At 31.4% G+C, this 22140-nt stretch overlaps 1 protein-coding gene across 1 annotated transcript; it reads right to left on the bottom strand.

Annotated features, from left to right (window-relative positions):
• Positions 1 to 9692: 9692 nt before the first annotated feature.
• LOC125874097 (inactive receptor-like serine/threonine-protein kinase At2g40270) lies at positions 9693 to 14640 on the bottom strand. Its single transcript, XM_049554911.1, has 9 exons — positions 14438 to 14640; positions 14192 to 14330; positions 13183 to 13254; positions 12923 to 13066; positions 12705 to 12845; positions 11728 to 12194; positions 11208 to 11398; positions 10990 to 11122; positions 9693 to 10394 (listed from the first exon to the last, which is right to left on the bottom strand). The coding sequence occupies exons 1-9, from the start codon at positions 14544 to 14546 to the stop codon at positions 9829 to 9831; spliced, it is 1962 nt and encodes a 653-aa protein (XP_049410868.1). The 5' UTR covers positions 14547 to 14640; the 3' UTR covers positions 9693 to 9828.
• Positions 14641 to 22140: the final 7500 nt, after the last annotated feature.

The following is a 22140-nucleotide window of genomic DNA, read 5'->3' as shown; positions in this document are numbered from 1 at the left end:
ACATATACATATACTCTAATGGCATCTAAGAGTAACTGAGTAGTGTTTTCATTGAAGCACTGCTTCTTCAATTCCTCTTTGATGAAATCATAGTAAATAGTAATTAAGCAATCTTTTTCATTGAAACATTGCATGTCCCTCCTTGATGGTATGTTTCATTGAATCTCTGCCTAGTACATAATCACTGATAGGATCATTCCTGAAATTAATAAATAATTAATGGGCACTTTGAAGCAAGTTGATCCTAGAAGACTAACCTCATAGCTCACTTAGATCAATCAGTTCAAGCATCTTCCTCCTTGATATGATCAGAGTATATATAAACTCTGATGGTATCAAACACTAATTGTGCAGTCTTTTCACTGAAGCAATGCATGTCCTTCCTTGATGTCATTGTAGTATATATATTTTCAAGTATGAAGGAGTAACTGAATAGTGTTCTTCACTAAAGCATTGTTACTCCCTCTGTGGTACCATGAGATTATATATATACTTCAATGTATATTCTATGCTGGTGTCATACCTTTTTTACAAGATTTTTGAGTTTGATATTGAAATTTTTCTTGCACTGACTGTTGTTCTTGAATTATTTTTTTACTGGATTTGTTTTATCAATTCAAAATAAACTTTTACGTCCATGTTATTCGTGATTTTCAGTTGTGGATATCCGTGTGAAAGTGCATATTTGATTTCACCATTGCTTGTAGCAGCATCCTTCTATAGCTGTGTTGATATTGAATTTGTGAATTGAAAGTAGAATTGATTAAAATTGCATCAACGTGATAAGTACTGTAGTTTGTTGTTTAAATCTCAAGTTCCATTGTATTGCACTAAAATTGTAACGTTATCTATCACTGGTAGAAGCTAGCTTGGGGAAGATGAAGGCAACTTTGGGAAAGAAGGAGGCAAAATTCGCGTGAGTAATTTGGCGCTATGTGATAAAAAAAAGAGGCATAAAAATAATAGGGTGTGAGCTTGTAAATAGTTTATAATAATCTTGTACAATTTACAGAATCATGTTATTCCATCTTCAGGATGTGGATGGAACACAAATTTCTGTTTTTTGTTAATGACCATGCATCTGACAAATCTTACAATGAGACAAAATCAAATTAATCGGCCAACCTCAGATTCAATCATTTGATCAATGAAATTTATATGGACACCTCCTCGATCATCAGGATTCATCATGGATTGATGTCATATGTCCACTCTTCATGCAGCCGCCATTCTTTTAATTTGAGCATATCCTTTATTAATTTGAATCTTGGGATTATATATATATTAAATCCAAAATCGAATTAAGCACATTTTAGTTACTACTACTATTATTTTCTTGAGATTGAATAAGTTTAATTTGGCAAGCTGCTTGTTTTCCTTACCTAATTGTATTTGTCTGTTTCATCTATTCTTGAGAAGTAGCGCTAACTACCTACCTACCATTTACTCCATCTTCAGGACATGGATCCTTTCCCTCTGGAAAATCCGACAATGAAACAAAATCAAATGAATTAATCGGCAGCCTCAGATTCAATTATTCGACCAATGATTATTGTGCTATTCATTTTTGAGATTAAATTCAAAATATTTAAAGTTGGATTAAGCACATTTTAGTTACTAGTCTGCGTTGCGTTGCACGTGTGTTGTTCTATGTGAATTTTTATAGATTCCTTAAAACACTAAAAAAATTATGCAAATCGTGTGAAGTGAGTTATATTTTTTTAATGTGCGTCAAAAAACACCAAATGAGGGGCACATTGTAATGTTTAAAATCAATTTCTTTGAAGCTACCATCGGTAAATCAATTCCGTTGAAGCTATTATCGATAATTTTTAAACTTTATTTAGTAGTTAACACACTTCAAATAAAGTCACAAATGACTAATTTGAGACAAATATCAATACAGACTTACGATAATGATAAAAAAAATTATAAAAATTAGATTGGTGAAGTCTAATAGAGAAAAAACACACACAAAAAAAAGAAAGAGAAGAAAATACAACATACACATCATTCATAAGACTTTATTCATATAGATTATAGATAGAAAATAAATATAGAATCAATAAGTTATCCATATTCAGAATTCGGAAGCTACAAGTTTAAAGAGAAAAAACAAAAGGCACAGACCATGAGAGGGAAATAATTGCACTGACAAATCCTATAATTCGCAAATTATTATAATGAAGTATGCATCATATTTTTCTCCAGAACAAGATAATACTTATTTCTGATAAAAGTAGACATCATATTCATTGCTTCACACACACTATATATATGTACACACATATAAGGAACATGCTTTGCATATATATTTTCAGCTTTTATTATAAAATTTGTGTAACAAAATAATAAATCAAAAATGTATTTTAAAATCTATGTCACTTGAGAAAATATTTGTTGTTATGATAGGGAGACCATTTAATATTTCTGAATCTAAAATTTGAACTTGTATTGTGTTTACTGTAATTCATTACTTTAGTTATTTAATTGCTGAATAGAAATAAACTCGAAAAAGCGGACAAACACAGTTACCATCTAGCAATAAATACGTGAAGAAAATCAATATCATATAACCCCATAATGATATATAGAAATATGCCGATTGAATTTCATGCCCTAGATTCATGTAAATACTTCTAACTCTAACTACTAAATTAACTAAGAGAACTGAAATTTAAAGACAAAAGAAATCTTAAAATTATCAATAACTGATCAAACATGATAAACAAACATATTTCTCGACAAAACTTGCTAACAAAGCAAAATAGATGTACATTTATCAATTCCGCCCAAACGTTTAAATTTGTTGTCGGATTTTATAGCTATTTCTTTTATAATAATAACATATCTCGTGAAATTTGTCTAGGGAGTGTAGGGTGTGCACAGACCTTACCTCAATTCAGAAGACCCTCAACTTGAGTCGAGTATAACAAATCAGAGTAAATATGAAAAAAGAAAAATGACAGTGAAAAGAATATAATATATATAATATAATATAATATAACAACTATTACGAAAACAGTAACAACAAAAAAAAAAAAGGTTCAATAATCGAAACATCATAAAAACAATTGGTGGTAGAAAGCAAAAGCAAGACAGTACAAGAATAAAAGTACTACTACGACAGACACCACTAAGCCTAAACCCTTCGAAAAGCAGGAGAACACTCCAGTACAACCTTCTACCTTAATCGGCGATCTCCATGCTTAAGCATTTTTTGTAATTGATGAAACAGATTCTTTTTTACTTATGAGCTTTGAAAGGCGAATTAGCTTATGTATCTGTCAATAATAATTTTACCTCATGCACATGATATTTATAAGTCAAAAGTTTGCCCTAGAATTCTATAGAAAGCTCAAAAGTTATGTTGGAGAATGGAGATAAAATGCCTTTTAAAACACCTTTTCATTTTTAGTATTTAATATAATATGATATAATTATTATTTAATATTTAATTGGTTAGATTTGGCAAACTGCTTGTTTTACTCTACTTTCCTTACATAGTAGTATTTGACGAGTTAATTCAAAAACTCTTTTAGGTGATCATTCTTGAGAATTAAGTATCGCTATGATGTATGTTGTCCCCAGTCCCATTGAATTTGATTTTCAGAGGCTTGGGGTGCTGCCTAGCTCCTATGATGAGAGCGACAAAATCAACCTTGACTCATAATGGTTATGTACATTTGTCCGAAGTTGTAGCTTCGAATTTTGTGAGGTCAAGCTTTCTTTCAACTAAATAGAAGCTAAGCAACCAAACATTGGTGAAATCATCATCATCATCATGTGTCTAGTACATGAATCGATAGCAACATCCTTTAATTTGGCCTGCTATTTATGTATTCATGTTGTTGATCGGATTTATATATATTCTCTAAATCTTAATCGGCATTTGTAGTCTGCTCCTCCTGAAGACATATTTATCTGATCTCGGATAGCAATAGGGAGTTAGTTGCACTTCAACTACATTATCCTTTTTTGTAATTTTGCTCCATCATTTTTATGACTTGTTCCTAGAAAAAAAAACAGCTAATAACTAAGTAGATTAGTGAGTTAAACCAACACATGTCTTAGACCCACAGTGGGCCCCAAATTATATATCCAATTGTTAAGAGGTCAAGACATGCATATTGATTTAATTCGTTGGTTTCTGTATTAAAAGTTAAATCTATTAATGTATGATCTTAACAAGAAAAGTAACGAAGCAAAAATAAATTGAGTGAAATAGTAGAGCTTAATTACTTCATGTTTTAGTTAGATCCGTTGACGATAAAGTATGATCAATCAGGCTCAGATACAGAGATAACTTAATATATAGTGCTTGAGAGCTACAACTTAGTAAAATAATATAGAAAGCTTGGGACGCAAGAATATCAATGTATTGTTTTTTTATTGTCTAGAGAATCCAATCCCTTTATAAGAAAATAAATACTACTATTTATAAGCAACAAAAGTAATACATCAGTTAATAAGAAGGCCAACCCCTTTATAAGAAAATAAATACTACTATTTATAAGCAACAAAAGTAATACGTCAGTTAATAAGAAGGCTTCACTCAAGTCTTAAAGTACTACGTCAAATAGAATCGTTCCACCAGAAAATATCATTATAGGTGACAATTAATATTCCTTTGCAATTTACATGATATCGTATGAATATATCTGACGTATCTCTCCTTTTATTCTATCTTCGGGATATAGGCCCTTCACTAACTTCGAGCCATGAGTTCCTACCTTAGCTTATTTTCAATAACACCATCCGACATATTTAATAATCAGGCAAAATCAAGTTAATCAACCAACCTTTGATCTAATCACTCGATCAACGATACTTATATTTCACTTCTCTTCGATCCTCTATGCATACCTAATGTAACACATGTGAGTCAATAGGATAGAATATATGTAGACCTAGATAGTAACATGAATTGAAGGATGACAAACTATGAGAGTAGTGCTTATACTACTACTATGAAAGAAGTAACAAGTATAGGGCATCAAATACCACCAAGCCTATACCGTAAGAAAGCAAGACACTCAACAACCTACTAACCTTCTTAGAGGTGAATCCATGATTTGAAAACTCCGGGTGCATCAATATTAAGCTAAAAAAGAAGAAGAGGTTCTACCTAGGATAGAATCCTAGTCGCATGAGCAAAGCATTGTTGCATGCTTTCTATGTGGGCATTATTAATTATATTTAGCTTCTGCCAGTTTCTCAAGATAGATTTACATATATATATATATATATATATATGATTTTTTTTCAGGGCCGATTTTTTAAGTATACAACTTAACAACTGTATTTACACCAGCATAGCAATACTTTTTATTCCAATTATATAGCAATACTTTTTTTTTTCAAAAGTAGAATTTTAATTAAAATAAAAAAGATTTTCCAAATCAGCCACGCTTATCCCGATTCCCATAAATTTCTCCAATAATTTTACCTTCCCTAATTTATTCAAATATGTTATATATTATCTCCCATAAATAGAGGTTTCCTACCAAAACAAAACTCCATTTCTCTGAGAAGAACGACTATCAAAAAAATGCATACCAATAATTTCTCAATTCTAATTCAACACAACGGGCGATGGAACTCATCATATAATTATATAAAAGATAATTCTCATGGTGTTTTATTACGTGGTTGAATTTGATTTTTCACAAATATCTATTTTGTACTTTTTGGTAGCTATTTCGTTTTGTTTAATTTGTCAATTTTGGTGTAAATTAATTCATACAATTTGATTGATGTTCTGGATCATCGAAATTTTGGTGTAATTACAACAACTTCATATGATTTTGTTGTACACTGATGTGTCAAATTTATTTTTTTGTTAAAGTTTAGGTTTAATTGGTTTGATGTGTGCCGTATGGTAGCAAATATTTTATATCAATAGGTTTGTGATATGTATTTCTGTATTTGTTTTGGTATGTGATCTGCTATAATTGTCGCTAATAACTGACACCAAACATATAGCATGATGTATGTTTCGGTGTATTGTTTGGACAAATTTATATTATCTTTACATATGAATATACATATTTTAGTGTATTTTCAGTATTTGAATTGGTGTAAATAATAATATGAAAAATAGTTCCTACATTTATTGATGGTAACTTGATAAAATCATAAATTTAAAAATTGGTTTAAGGGTATGTAATCTTTGACTGTTTATTTTAAAAGTTTATTAAATGGTTAAAATTTTGGTAAAATACTTTGGTATTTCTTTGACTGTTTTTTTTTAAGTTCATTAAATGGTTAAAATTTTGGTAAAATATTTTGGTATTTCAATAATTGGCTTATATACCAACGAAAATCAATGTAAAAACAAAGCTAAATAAGTTGATGACTGTAGTAAGTAATTCTAAAAGTTCCATTTAAAATTAACGAAGAATTTGTTATTTTAAACAAGCAATTACGTGGATTACAATGTTGAAGGAGTTATGTATGATCCAACCACCAAATACGAAGGCTTGATTCCAGCTATTTCTTTACAATTGGGAGTGGACACAACAATTTATCATTTGAAACTCAATTATTTCGTGAGTGGTCCATCTCCACCAATGAAGATACATAACGATATGGGAGTGCAAGTTTATTTAGATCAAAAGAGATGCAATTCAGATTTCTTTTCAAAATATCCTTTATGTGTGACATGTGTGGACAGAGCTATGGAATCCATTGAGTACCAAACTAATGTCCAAACAACACGTCAACATATTTTGGGATCCAACACACTATGTTTGACTAGCATGGATCCAATTTTGGAAGGTTACATTGAAGAATATGAAGGTACTGAAATAATTTCAAATCCTCAACACAATTTGGTGGCCGAGGATCAAGTTTATATAAACAAGCAAACTATATCGGAACTTAGCATCTACATTTTTTTCAAATTTTTCCAACTCATTACGAACCTAACAAAAATTAAAATGACATTAATATTTCTTCAACCAAAATTCTGACAGTAAGTAAATAATATTTATAATCAAACCTTCACAACTTCTTGGGCAATTTTCTGCAAATCCTTATTAAATGACAAACTTGGATCACTTCCAACTTTTTGTGCAGAAATATGAGGCAAGTCTTTGTCATTCTGTCGAACGACACAATGAGTCTGTAAATTCTCATTTTGCCTTACAGATCTATCACGTTTACTCTTCTTATTGAATAGAATATCAATCAAAACAATTAGGTTTTCCGCCTCAATGATAGCAAGCTCCTCATCCATGAACACAAGCTCTTCAAATATATACTAACACAATAATAATAAATTATGAATATACACTACTCATAAAAAAAAAATTAATTAATAATAACGATATAACTTTTATTACCTGATTGTCGTATTTTCTGAACATTCCTTTCTTGAGATGGTCAAAATATATCTTGTTTTTTGATATATCCCAATTGAATATTCTAGGCGTTTGATTGGATTTACGAATTGCAATTGAACCATCAACTTTGTTACAACATTCGTAAAATCAAATTTGCAACGCGAGCGGAAACCCTTCAAACTTCACATAATCCGGATCTTTTGCCATTTGACTCGATATGAAATGACGAAGATTGAAAAAGGAGAAATTGCCCCAGGGGTACGTAATGTACTGTCCCGACTCAACACATAAGAAGTGATCTTTTGGAATATGTGAAAATTGTGGTGGAGATGACAATATGAATGTACTAATGAAATAAATCATAGACATATTAAAAAAGTCTTCTTCCTGAATCAACCAATCTTCTTTAAACACTCTTATGAAATCAACTTTCAAAACCTTATCAATAACATTTGGAAAGTAACGAGAAAGTAACTTTGATGTACTGTTAGGATCATGATCAAAATCCATACATTCACTACACTTAAAATCAATAATTACCAAAAATTTTCTAAGCCCAAAATGCATTTCTTTACCATTTATGTCAAACACAAACATGTCATCCCGATTGTTAGATAAATGATGAACAAGACTTCTAATAATCTGAGGTTGGACTTTCAATTGGGATAAGTCTAATAGATAATCAAAAGGAGACTCTTTAAACAAATGAACGCTGTCAATTTTTTGAAGTAGCTTTGTTATATCAACAAAAATGTTGACATTAACGTAAGAACACCAACGCGATTGTTTTTGCTTGATCTAAAAATAATATATTAAAAATCAATAAATTATAATAGTCATAAAATGCAAAATTTATAATATAAACAAAGAAATATTTGCATCAAACAATACATTACTAGAAAACGACCGTAAAAACATACCTTTGGTGGTACTTGTGTTGCCTTTTCCCTTTTATTATTAATCAACCTATCCCATTTTTTACTTAAACCCTTCGTACCTTTGCTCACCGAACCCCATCAACATTCTAGGGCAGAATTATTTTTAATTAATGTTACAAATCTTTCTAATAAGAACAAGATTCAACACTGGCATGTCACAAAAAAATAGAAATTTAATCAAATAAATAAATACCTTTAAATCCTGATCATTATTTACTCTTAATCTTTTAGAGAGGGGGATTTCATCCTTAAAATCGATGTCATGTGGATAATGATCTTCTAGCAATTTTTCCTTGCCCTTCGATTTTGTATCATCCCCATAATCATCTTTTTGTTCAACTTTGTAGGATGGTGAAGAATTTATAACAATACACTCATTAGTTCTATCAGATTGTCTTGAACAACTGATCGGCGGGCTATCAACGACTACCACAGATTTGTTAAGTCTAGGACTTTTATGTGGAGTCTTTTCCATCGAACAATGGTAAATTTTTTAGTTAGTTGGATTGTGAATCGTTTCTGTGAAGAAGATTAAAGGTTTAAGAAAAATAGAAGAAGAGTATGGAAGAGATAACCCTTTTGATTGCCTAAAATATTTTCAAGATTTCTTGAAACTATAACTCCACATTGATAAGTACACCGCCTTTCTTGGTAATAAAACAACTTTATCAAAAAAGGAATAAACTAATTATGATCCCAAAAAGGTCCACTAAGCCTAAAAAAGGAAAAAAAAAATAAAAGTCATGAAATGTGTGTATTTGAAACTATTTAGGAGAGAGAATATTTGATAAATATTAATATCCTAATTATACTCCATATAAAAGGCACGAAATACTAATAGTATGAGAGAGAAAAATCTGTGAAACAAAATTAAATTAAATACAAAAATTAAATGTTTTGTTGTGTATGTAGTTTAAAAACTTAGTTTGTAATTAAATATAAGTATATTGATATTTTGTTAATAAAAGTCTTAAGTAGTATATTTTTGTAATTTTCACTTTTTGGTTAAGTTAACGGATGCACATAAACATGTGGATCCACCTCTGAACCTTCTACCCTAACATGCAACCACCATATCGTCCTATCTAAAGTCACGTCCTTGATAAGAAGAAAAGCCAACTAAACATTGTAATGAATTATGAGACGATTATTTTTTCTTGTACGACCAATAAAAAATTGAATAATTCTTGCGAAGTTTGATGCTAGAACTGTTTTTGTTAATGCGATAAAGCCAAACGACCCCTTAGGTTTTATCCCTTTTGTCTAGGGTCCTTATAATAGTTTTCATAAGCAATAGAATTGATCCCAAGCCGCCAAGAAAGCAAATAAAGGCGATTTAGAAATTACTTACATACATACTAAAATATAAAATAAAAAAAGAAATTTTTTTTACTTACTAAAATTTCCATTTTTGTACCCAAACAAAAACTTCTCTTTAGCCCCCACAGTCGATATGCTCTTGTTATCCACACAAAAGAAAAATCTTTGTATATACAGGCGCTATATTAATTACCATCTAAAGGCAAATCTGAGGTACCTATGCATTAACAAGCCTCAGTTGATATAATCTCAAGCTCAGCCCACCATAGAGGAGAGAGTCTTGGGGTTGCCCCATCCGGTCCAATATCTGTTATCTCTCTCAATCTGGAAGAAACCTCTCTCATTGTCGGTCTTCCTCTTGGCTCAGGATGTACACACATTTTAATCACAACAGCTATTCTCTCTAGCTGCTCTATTTGGAAAGAATTTAAAGTTGGATCAACCATTTCTCTCAGGGATTCTCCTCCCCTAAGATAGTCTGATGCCCAGTCGTCAAGAGAGCTACTGTTTGCTGAGTAAGGGAGCCTACCAGTCATCATCTCAAACAGAATGACACCAAAGCTGTAAACATTACTTTCTGGACTCGACACCATTTCAGCTGCATCTGTCTCATTCCAGAACCCAAAATCCGATATTTTGGCTGCAGAGTCTTCTGTGAGGTATACGGCAGAGGAGGTCAGGTTTTTATGAGGTAATGATGGCGACAAATTGTGCATGTGCTCAAGGCAGTATGCCATTCCCATTGTTATCCTCATTCGCATCCCCCAGTCCAAGTGTTCAGCTTCCCTTACTGCAAAACACTACAATTAGAGATCTTTTCGGTCATAATAGAGTACATAAGAATAGTTGTTTACCACAGGGAAAGATAAACATAAATTGTTGAAAGAGCATGTAAAGTGAAATACCAAAGATGTCTTGTACAGGTGTGAACATTCTGTCCAGAATCAATGATTCTTCGAGTTAATAAGCGAGATAATTTGAAGTACAATGGTCAAACATCTTATGAGGCTAAAGTGAAAATGGTTACTTCTCAAATTACAGACAAATTATCGACACGAGACCAAAGATACGTCCGTATACATCATACTCGAGGTAGAGAAAAAACTTATTCACACCTGGTGTTTACACCACCCAATGAATACATAAGATGTGTTTTCACACCCACTAGTATCATTGAACCAAAATTAATTAATACACATTCTCACGTCAACTTATCACTTAACAATGGTAAATTAATATGGTTCGTGTAAACACCAAATGCAGGTATGTTTTTACCTGCTATATAAAAGTATAGCCTAGTGCAGTTCAATCAAGCAGATGTAGACGAGTTGCGTAACAATATTGAGTAAATCACAACAGATACACCATTAGAATCAGAAACTTACTGTGCAGATGTTCAAAGAGGGTCCCATTAGGAGCATACTCAAAAACCATCATTCTGGTAAATGGATCCTCTTCTTCACAAAACCCAAGGAGGCTGACAAAGTTCTTGTGATTGACCTTTGACAATGTATCGATCTGGTAAAAGGAGGAGAAAAGCATTTAGAAACTCACATATTGGAAAAAATGAGATGTAAAATTCCAACTGGAAAACCTAAATCACCTTTTTCCTAAAATGGGTTTCCATATCTTTTGACCAATCCTTAGTAGATGCCACTGTACGAGATATCACAGCTATCTCAACTCCACTGGATAATGTGCCCTTATATAGTGTGCAAACAGATGAGGAACCGATCACATTGCTGAAATCTTCACAGGCTGACTCAAGTTCTGATCTCTTAAGCTTTGGCACACCTGTTCACAGTAAGAATGATAAAACTCAGCTCTCTATCTAAGACTATTTGCTCATATTGATAAACAAAAGTTTCGAGATATCAAGAAGAAAAAAGGGAAAAGGGAAAAGATCATTAACAATTAGAAAAGAAGCTTGTAACAAGCTCATAATGGGAGCGAAAAGGTCCATTTAAGCTTCTCCCATTTGGGTGATACTTTTAAGGCAAAATTTTGGTTTTACAGCTACATATGTTCATATAAGCTTCTATTTTATGGATCTGATTTTTAAGACAACTATTTTGGTTCTACAAATAGAAATACTATTCATTCATCGAAAGATAGAAAATTACCAGTAACGAAGGCTCTCTGCAACTGTCCACTCAATCCAGTGGCCCAAGGCTTTACAACAGCCATTTTGTTGCTTCGAAAGACGATTGTGCCAGTTATCAATATTATTAGTAGAACGGAACCTCCTACAGCTGCAGACAATATTAAAACTCGATGATTACTTCGTCTGGCATCTTCAACTCTACTGCTGTTCTCTGCAGGACTGGGAAGTGAAGATGGAGAAGGAGAGGATCTTGGTGAATGAGCCATATGAGGTTCTGCAGTAATTGCCGGTGTAGGAGATGGGGAAAGAGAAGGACTCGGTGATGGAGATGGTGATGATGAAGGTGCGCTGTTCTCAACAGCAACTTTAGGACGGTCTAGAAGTCGGAAGACTGGCAGAAATTGCTTCTGGAAGTTATTCAGGACAGAAAAAGATGATACTCTTAGTAATTTTCTTCCAGCTACATTTCCAAGTGCTTCAGTAGTCCTACAAATAATTTAAATTTCATGATAACTATGTAAGTTGTTACCATAGAAGTATATACCCATAAAAGAAGCTAGTGCAAAGCTTGATTGAAAATGAGGAAAATTATCACAAGATGAAAAGAAAAGATTAGTAGTGTCTTTTCAGAAATATCAGAAAATTAACTGAACATTGTTTGTGCAAACATGAATCAAAATGTGCTTAACAATCACCTATCAGGCCATTAAGGGAAACAAGGGACGTTCAATGTGAAGGGCAACCATAAGAAAACTAAAAGACAACTAGAAGACAGGGAAAATTGATGGGACTTCTAAACGTCTTCGTAAGCATCAGGGGGGTCAAAAGGACAAGCAATGAATTGTTACAGATGCATACTTATTCCAGGAATATGTATTCCAATAACTGAATCTAATGATTTAAGTCATTTTACTATTACTATGTTGGACATTTAAAGTTACAAATACACATGATTGCTCTTAAAATATACATTTCATTTGATTGAAAGATGTTTACCTTAATATCAATCTCCCATTGGGAAGTGACAAAGGTTGGGCTCTCGTAGCGTGGTTGTTATTTTCTTGAACTTCTGGGACCATTTCAAGTCTATCGGTTCCAGGAAATATGCTGCTAAACAGCTCATTGTTGTCTGATAAGCTGCATTAGTGTAACTCTGTAAGTAAGGGAACAAGGAGGTAAAATTAGAAAATGACACCACCTCTGTTTGAACTCACATTATTTCCAGAGAGGGATTATTGCAAAGCTCGGAAGGCAGCGGCTGGCTAAAGTTATTAGATCCCAGGTCCAGAATCTCCAATTCTTTTAGCTTTGCAATCTCATCAGGTATGAACCCAGTAAAGGAATTGTTATGTAAAATTCTGTAAAGAAGTCTCCAGTGAGTTGCGAATTATCTTAAAGAAAAAAGACTTAAATTAAGAGTTTGTAATGACAGCGACTAGGAAAATGAAGATATCTAGTTTAAATGTGCACATACATAAACTTCAAGTGAACCAAGCGCGCGAGATCAGGAGCTAGGGTACCACATATATGGAGATCTTTCAAGTCCCTGTGAGTAGATAAAAAACACAGATTAGAACATCAGTATCATGGATAATTTTTACAATAGCCAATTCAACTTAGACACTATGCTACTTACCGACTTGAAAATTATATTTATGATAATAAATGGAGATAATTGTGTATGAAAATTATTGCATTTACGAAAATGAATACAGTAAAATGCGTTTCTAAAGTTAGCTAGGGATGAATATATTCTAGCTATGATATAATTACCCGTTTCACAAAATTCAACTGCCAGTTAATTCATAGAAATATAGAATCATGTATCAGGTCAAGAAACGAAGAGATCATGTTATACATGTAGCTCTAATTATCTAGTTTACATTTATTTGAGAAAAATAAATAAACTGGAGAAAGTTGACATCGAAGGTAGTATGTGAAATTTGCCTCCTTTTATTTGATCTCTGATAATATTTATATCTTTGTTACTATATCTAACGCCATGTTTGCCCTTTCTAGAGGAGGGCGGGTTTTCCAAATCTCTCCCTTCCATTAGACCCACGGTCAGATGCTTCATCATTCTGAATTTAGACATCAACTTATTTACATCCATTCTCGAGGCTATGTTTAATTATCTTGATCACAACATATCATAAGATTGTGCTTAGCCTCTCAAAATATTGAGTAATAAAAATCAAATTTTAAAATAGCTCCCTCTTTACAAGAACACAATTAGCTACACTCCAGGTACAAAACACCAAAAGATGTTCATTATACTAAAGCTTCAACAGGAATTGGTGCCAAAAGCTTCTCATTTATTCATACCCCTTCTGGAATCACCGCCAACTCATGGAACAAAAGTTTCAGAATCCAATCAGAGAGCAAATTTAGAATCATCTATATAAGCCAACCAGATCAAAATTGAAAAAGAAGACTTCTGCAGAGCCAAATAACAAGAGAAAAGAGCAATTTTTAGTACTTACAGAGACACAACATTCCCATTAACGCACCCAACTCCTAACCAAGTACATGGATTTTCCACTCCATCACCATCTTTCCAATTCAACAAAGCCCCAAATGGATCACTCTCCACTCTCTCCCTGAATCTTAACAGTGCCAAACCTGCAGCAATAAAGACTAAAACTTTAAGCAAAATAACAAATTTTTTATTGCCATTTCTAACAAAGTAAGTCTTAAATAGCAAATAATAACAAGAAGAAGAGTAATACCCTCATCATTGAGAGACCAACAGAAACACAATTCCTGATGCACCAAACACAAGAACAGCACAATAACCAACAACAAGCTATTCTCACTGAATTTCCATTGCCAATTCATTTCACACAAAACATAAACAAACCCACTAGTATATCTTATACCCAAAACTGAAAAACAATCGCTAAAATTCACAATTAATTAAAAGTCCACCGCTTCAAACTTCAAACTCGTCAAAAACCAAAACCCAGAAATTGAATAAATCCAGTAAATAAAATAGTAGAAGAAAGAGGGAAAAACAAATAGGAGACTGAGTTTGTTCGAAAAACGCGTAAAAAACAAACAAAACCAAGCAAACAAAAACTGGAAGCTCTTTTTTGACTTTATTCACTTTAGGCAAAAATGGTATTGTCTTCTTCGCCAATAGAAAAACAAGGAGAAGAAAGGTTTACTGTGAAAAACGTGAATTTTTTCTTTTTGTGAGTTTCAGATAGAATTTTCAATACAAGTTGCCTACTTCTTCTATTCAAAATAACTGTGACGTAGAAAAATGGTTGAGACTTGAGAGAGAGATTGAAAGATTCACAAAGTTTGATGACTGAGTAAAAGCTAACGACATATCATCAGAATATGACAAAGCCCTTTGTTATAATCTACACTTGTTTATTCAAGGACTTTACTTGGAAACTTCATTTTGTACCCTAGCCTACGTTCATGACTTTTTTAAAAAAAAAAATATTTCTCTCAAAATCTCTTTAAGCCTAATGTTTTCATCTGCTAATGGTGACATTAATTATTTTATAAATATTTGGTTGTTGGGAACTGATTTAACATGTTAGGAGAATGAGTTTCTAGCAAAGTAACATATGTACAAGTACAACCAAATAGGGTTATTTCACTAGTCCTACTCTTAATTAGAGTACATCATTCATATGAATCTTGTAGTGTACGATTTGAATTTAGTTGGAACTCCAATAAGTAGCTTCTCATTAACAAGTTTTTATTTGGGAAATTTACAAAAATCCTATCAGTTTAGGAACTAAATATTTGTATACACTCTAGTTTGTAATATTACAAATTTTATCAAATTTTAGTGCATTCATATGCATCCAGATACATATATCTCGAGATACGTGGGGTTAAAATTAAGTGTAATTTGTTCTAGATATACTACATCCAAGAAGATTCGCATGTATTTGGGATACATAGATAAATCTCGCTCACCACTTTCCTACATATTTGGTATTCCATATACATGTGTATCACACCATATACATATAGATACATGTATTAAGTGTGATCTAATGTGATGCACATGTATCTGGGATATATAACTATCTCACTCGCCTCTCTTCATATTTTAATGTATTTGATAGCAAAAATACTAGATATATTTTTCTTAATATATAATATAAAACTCTTAATTAATAGTAAGATATGTAATTATTTAAAACTATTGATATATGTATTAAGGAGAAAGTGATTTCAATTATTTTATCACATTTTAAAATAATTTTACATGCAGATTTTGATAAGTCGGCTAGAAATTTTTGGATATCAAATATAATTAAACTAAAACGGGAAAAAAGAATGAGTGTTTTTTTTTTACTTGAAAAAAATATTTTAAGAGAAACAGGTGATTCCCAAGCTTTGCTAGATCTTGATTGATATTTGAGGAAAATTATAAGGTAAGCAATATTCATTTTCATTAGTGACAAGTAGTTGACACAACCAATCGAGGAAGGTCTGCAATCTAATTAAATAGGTACATCGAAAATTGCTTATGAATTTCAGTACTAATACGGTGAAAGGTGTACTTCAAATTTTAACTTTATGGTTCTGAATTTTATAACAATGATTTCCAAATGTCATTAACTAAATTCTAAACTTAATATAGGTACATATCTAATAAACTTCTTAATACAAATATACTATTTAAACAAAAGTTGCTGAGTTCGACTGAACACGTACCCAGACTTCTAGCTGATCCGCCCCTAAATACTGTGATCATACAAACTATATTTCAACATCAGCAACAAATTCCTCCCTACCCCATCCCCACCCACCCCACCCAAAAAAAAACACACAAAGAAGACCAAGACCAATTCAAATGAAAATGATAGAATCACCCAAATCTGAAAAGTATAAGTGTGCGTGTGGCTGTATGTCTCTCTCAATGTATGTATATATATCCTTTCACAATTGTGTGACTAAGCTTTACCAAAGAAAAATTGGGAGTTTGTAACACTCGTTGTTAGGAAATAATTGTCTCATTCTCTTTTTCTTTATAACTCTTGTTGCTATGTGGGTGAAATAAATGAAATTTATATATATACTATGATTTTTAAATCAGGAACTTACATAAATCCCATTAATTTAAAAACTAATTATTTAGATATATTTTAGTTTGTAATATTATGTCTCAGATACATGGGATCAAAATTATGTGTAATGTGTTCTAGATACATTATATCCAAGTGGATTCACATGTATCTGGGATACGTAAAAAATCCCCTTCACCTCCCTCGCCCCTCTCCCATATATCTGGTATCCCAGATACATATGAATCGCATCAAATGCATACGTATAAATGTATCTAGTGTGATTCACATGTATCTGGGATACATGTGAATCACGCTCGCCTCCTTCCCCAATTTCACTCACCTCTCTTCCTATTTTTGTGTATCTGATAGCAAAAATACAAGTATCTAAGTGTATTTTCTTCAATATATGGTAGGAAGCTCTTAACTTGTGGTAAGATACGTAATATTTTGAAAGTATAGGTAATAATAATATATATGGTAGTGAAGTATGTCTAATTATGTAGTTTTCCTTTCAGATATGTTAAGTTGTTAATTATTGTGATCTATAACATAATTTTTAAATACATATGTTACTCCCTCTAGCCCAATTTATGTGATATTGATAGAATTTTGAGTCACCAATATTTTTAAATGTCTTATAATTCTAAGTTGTTAATTATTGTGATTTATATTACTTTTTACGTCATTTAATTTTCAGATAATATATGTTACTTTCTCTATAATATATGCGCACTTATATAATTTAGAGAGTCAATCATATACTTTTATGTCTTTTATATATTTTAAGCTGTTAGTTATTGTGATTTATAGTACCTTTTACGCAAGTTTCACATAATATATGCTACTTCCTCTTTTCCAATTTATGTGGTACTAATAGAATTTTGAGAGTCAATCAAATTTTCATATATCTTTTAAATATTTTAGTTGTTAATTATTGCGATTTATAGTACTTTTACATAATTTTTAAATAATATAATTTACTCTCTTTGCCCTAATTTATGTGACACAAATAGAATTTCAAGATTTAATTAATTATAAAAAATATATTTTAAGTTGTTAATTATTGTGATTTATAGTACTTTTCACGTCGTTTTTAAATAATTCATGTTACTTCTTATGCTTTAATTTATGTCGCACTGGTAAAATTTCAAGAGAAAGTATGTCTTTTAATTATTTTCATTTGTTAATTATCATAATTTATAATATCTTTTACGCGATTTTTAAATATACAAAAAAAAACTTTTTTAAAAAAGACAAACAAATCAAATCGGATAATAAAAAAAATACCAATATATATATGAGAAATTTTTGGGTATAATCATCTGCTAACTGAAATTTTACGAATCCATTTTCATGCCTAAAATTCATAAATAAAGGAAAAATCATTCTCTAAGGTTTTTTTTATCATTCTCATATTTAATATTATATTAATACTTGGGTAAATAATATTTCCTTGATTTAAAATTTGTTTGTCTAATTTTAATCTCGTGCAAAATTTAAAAGAGAAAGAAAATTTATGAATCTTATAAAAGGATATGTTAAATGTATCAAAATGTCTTAACGGAGTCTTGAACATGTGGAAAGTTAAATTATTACTTTTTACATGATAAAATCGTTACTTCTATGTACTAGTTTACAAAGGAGAGATAAATCATACTAGACAAATCTGATGCAACGAACTCGACCCATAAGGTAAATTCCTTTGCTTTTGCGAGAGACTATCCAGATTAACAGTGGTCTTATTGCTGATTATGGCCATGCTCTTTTATTGTCTTTAAAATAAAAATTAAGAAACCAGCAAGTAGTGGACGGTCCACCCAAGTAGTCAGCATCGGAAATAAATAATAGAGGGCCATCATTAATTGTTTGTTGTTAAATAATGCAGCCTTTATTTGGTGTATTATTCAACAATATAGACAAAAAAAAAAAAAAACCATACATATGCATAATTCATTCCTTGCCGGGCCTTAAAATTTTCGTTGCTACTAACAAGGATCGTGGTGCAATGATAAGTGTTCATTCATCTTTAATCAAATATTTTAGGTTTGAGTCTCCCTAACTGCGAAATCGCATTTGTTAATAGCTTTTTAACCCAAATGTGGGACTTTCCAATCTTCCCTTCTATTTTCAGGAAAAACTACATAACTAGACATACTTCCGTACCATATATACTTAATTTACCTCTAGTTTAAAATAATTACACATAATACCACTTTTAATGTTTATACCATATATTTCAAAATATTTAATCAGCTACACAAATGTATTGAATAATTATCTTAAAATTTGAACTCCTTAATTAATGTTCAATTAGCAATTCAAAATATTTCTCTACCAACAATTCAGGAGATATTTTATACAGTACAAAATTTGTCTTCCATAATCATAAAAAAGAAGTACAAAAGAAAAAGAGGTTTTCCGGTAAGATAGCCTCCATTCATCATCAAGATTAATGATGGAGTATAATTAAATTCTTATGCCTCTGCGCAAATCAGGAGTTCTTTGCATCCTTCTCAATGAAGCCGAGGGACATCTTGGTGATGATAGTGTCGCGGTGACGGCAAAACGAACCAGGAACGGCCAGTTGCGGCTCCAGTTCCAGCGAAAAAAGATCGGCCACAGAAGAAATATGTTATCTATCAACTTTTGGTTGAATTTTCTTAGTACGGGTTGACGGTAAAACCAACTAGAAACGACCAATTACGGCTCCATTCCCAGCGGATAAAGATCAGCGACAGATGAAATGTGTTATCCATCAACTTTTGGTTGAATTTTTCCAATAGTGTTTGTATAACAGGGACAATATTAGATACATATAACAAATATAATGAAATTAATACTAGATACTTCTATGATACATATGAATATAGTTGTATGATATTCATGTATCTAAGTGTTTAGTTTGTTGGATACATTATATATTGATAATAGATACATGAAATTAATACTAGATGTTTCTATGATACATATGAATGTATGTATACTCATGTATCTAATTATTTAGTTTATTGCATACATCATATATTGATAATAGATACATCAAATTAATTGATTTATATTTAAAGATTAATAAAAGTAATATTAATCAAATTACATGACCAAGATATACACGTTTCTGTTATTAATAATATTAATGAATTTCTTTTTTCAGAGAACAATAAAAAAGAAATTAATTAAAATAGATACACTCCTAAATTTCCACATTATATTAAGGGATTTGATTAATTTAAATTTCTAGAATTAATTGTTCATGAATTTTGAAAATTCTTAATTACTCCTCTAATTAAGGAAATCAGTTACAACCATTTAATTCAAACAAATAAAATATATTTCTCAATTTTAAAATCCGGTTGATAAATGTATCTCGTGGATTCATACTTGTGTATCCTAAGCACGAAATATGATATAGGAAGTAATATTTAAAACTGTCGAGAATCTTAGCAATTAGGACTTAAACTAGTGGGATTTATGTAGTTTAGCCAAAAAAAAAACCATACATATGCATAATTCATTCCTTGCCGGGCCTTAAAATTTTCGTTGCTACTAACAAGGATCGTGGTGCAATGATAAGTGTTCATTCATCTTTAATCAAATATTTTAGGTTTGAGTCTCCCTAACTGCGAAATCGCATTTGTTAATAGCTTTTTAACCCAAATGTGGGACTTTCCAATCTTCCCTTCTATTTTCAGGAAAAAAAATTGAGATTATGGGAAGTGTTGTTTATTTCATACTATTAATTATTAAAGATAAAATACCTTTGTACTTGCATTTTCCTATTCAAAAGCAATGAGTTCAAATTCATTAACTTAATGCATGAATTATCATTTGTTTATAATGACCATGCATCTTTTGATACGTTTCGTTAACTACACGATCAAAGACCTTTTTTATACTCTTCTTTTTTGTTTGGTCAAATGTTGCTCTAAAGCAATCATTTGAAGAAAATGCACTTGAGCTAGGTATTAAAAATCTAATCATTAGAAAAATGCCAAACATTACGCATAATCACGCTTCTCATCCGATCTCCAAGGAGGCAAATGACATCATTGATTTCCTTTTATTTTGCCAAGCTTTTAAGGGGTAAGTGTTTTTTCTTTTTAAAGAGTGTATATTTCAAAAAATTGAAGTGCTTGGCCCATTCCTTACCTGATCACAAATTATCTATTTTCGAACAAGGTCAAGCTATTAAATGAAGGTTGGTAGTCTCAAATCTTTGTTGTATTATCTCTTTTTTCATTTGTTACCTTTTTGGTCCAACAGAAATAAGCCGAGTTTTAATGTGTGTACCAGTTAAAAAACAATCAAAGCGAAGGAAAAAAGCACACTTTTCAAGATTCACAAAATATTAGGTTTACTTCATTGATTCTTCATGGTTCTCATTACTCTAGTTGTGTGTTTAGTTACTCATACTTGTATGTGTGAGATTAGATACTTTAATACACATCCGAATCTTGAATACGATAATCTTACATAGAGATCATTAGGGGTACATACCTGATGTGGAATACATCATCACAAAGAGAAGCGGAATCGTTAGTCGTAAATTGGTTTCTACCTCCTTGCCCTAGCCTTACGCTACCACAACCTTCAGCGATGAAATTAATGTAGAGAATATGTGGTAACCCTAATGGGTGGAGGGATGACCAATTTATAGAGGTTAAGACTTAATCTGGTACATCCATCAAATAACCAATGTACGGACGAGATCTATTATTCATTAAATATTATTTGTGGTATTACTTGGGTCATAAGTAAACTTGGGCCATAAGTAAGAAATAATTCTTACATTCTCCCAACGACCATATAACATTAATATTTCATAAACATTAGTTGCGCATACAATAAATCTCTTCTATAATGTCCATCATACATACCACAATATAACAAACTACTAATGCGAGTTATGACGGTTGTACATAAATTTGAAGCTACATAATTCCTTCCATATCCTACTACATTAGCAACTTATCATACTAGTTTATAAGCTATAAAATATATAACATTACGGTCCACAATAATGTTTCATAGAGACTTATCTTGTAAAATCTCAAAACAATAATGTATACACCATTATGAGAAACAAGAAATTCATTAATGTATATCAGAAACACATAATTGAGCTCAGAGTGTAAAGACGTCATAAATGTATCAATCATAAGTACAACCAAGACCCATTATTTGAACATGTTCTTTAAATGTCTTTGGTTGTAAGCCCTTTGTTAATGGATCTGCAATCATGAGATCAGTTCTAATATTTTCAAGTAACACTCTTTGTTTCTGAACTCCTTCCTTGATAGTAAAGTTCTTTAATTCCATATGTGTGACACATTTGGAGTACTTATCGTTCTTGGAGAAGAATATTGCTATAGTATTAACACAATAAATTTTCAGCG

This window comes from Solanum stenotomum, chromosome 8 (genome assembly GCF_019186545.1).
Source record: "Solanum stenotomum isolate F172 chromosome 8, ASM1918654v1, whole genome shotgun sequence".
In the NCBI taxonomy this organism is placed as follows: domain Eukaryota; kingdom Viridiplantae; phylum Streptophyta; class Magnoliopsida; order Solanales; family Solanaceae; genus Solanum; species Solanum stenotomum.
Note: the sequence above shows the minus strand (reverse complement) of the source record. Positions and strands in the feature narration are given on the sequence as shown.

What these genes read in the sequence shown, in the direction of transcription:
- LOC125874097 (XM_049554911.1), bottom strand. Translation starts at nt 14,546, where the DNA reads ATGAATTGGCAATGGAAATTCAGTGAGAATAGCTTGTTGTTGGTTATT. An exon ending in GCAGAGAGCCTTCGTTACTG is followed by an intron (nt 11,399 to 11,727) that starts GTAATTTTCTAT and finishes TACTGTGAACAG; the next exon opens with GTGTGCCAAAGCTTAAGAGA. An exon ending in CCTCTTTGAACATCTGCACA is followed by an intron (nt 10,395 to 10,989) that starts GTAAGTTTCTGA and finishes AGTGTTTTGCAG; the next exon opens with TAAGGGAAGCTGAACACTTG.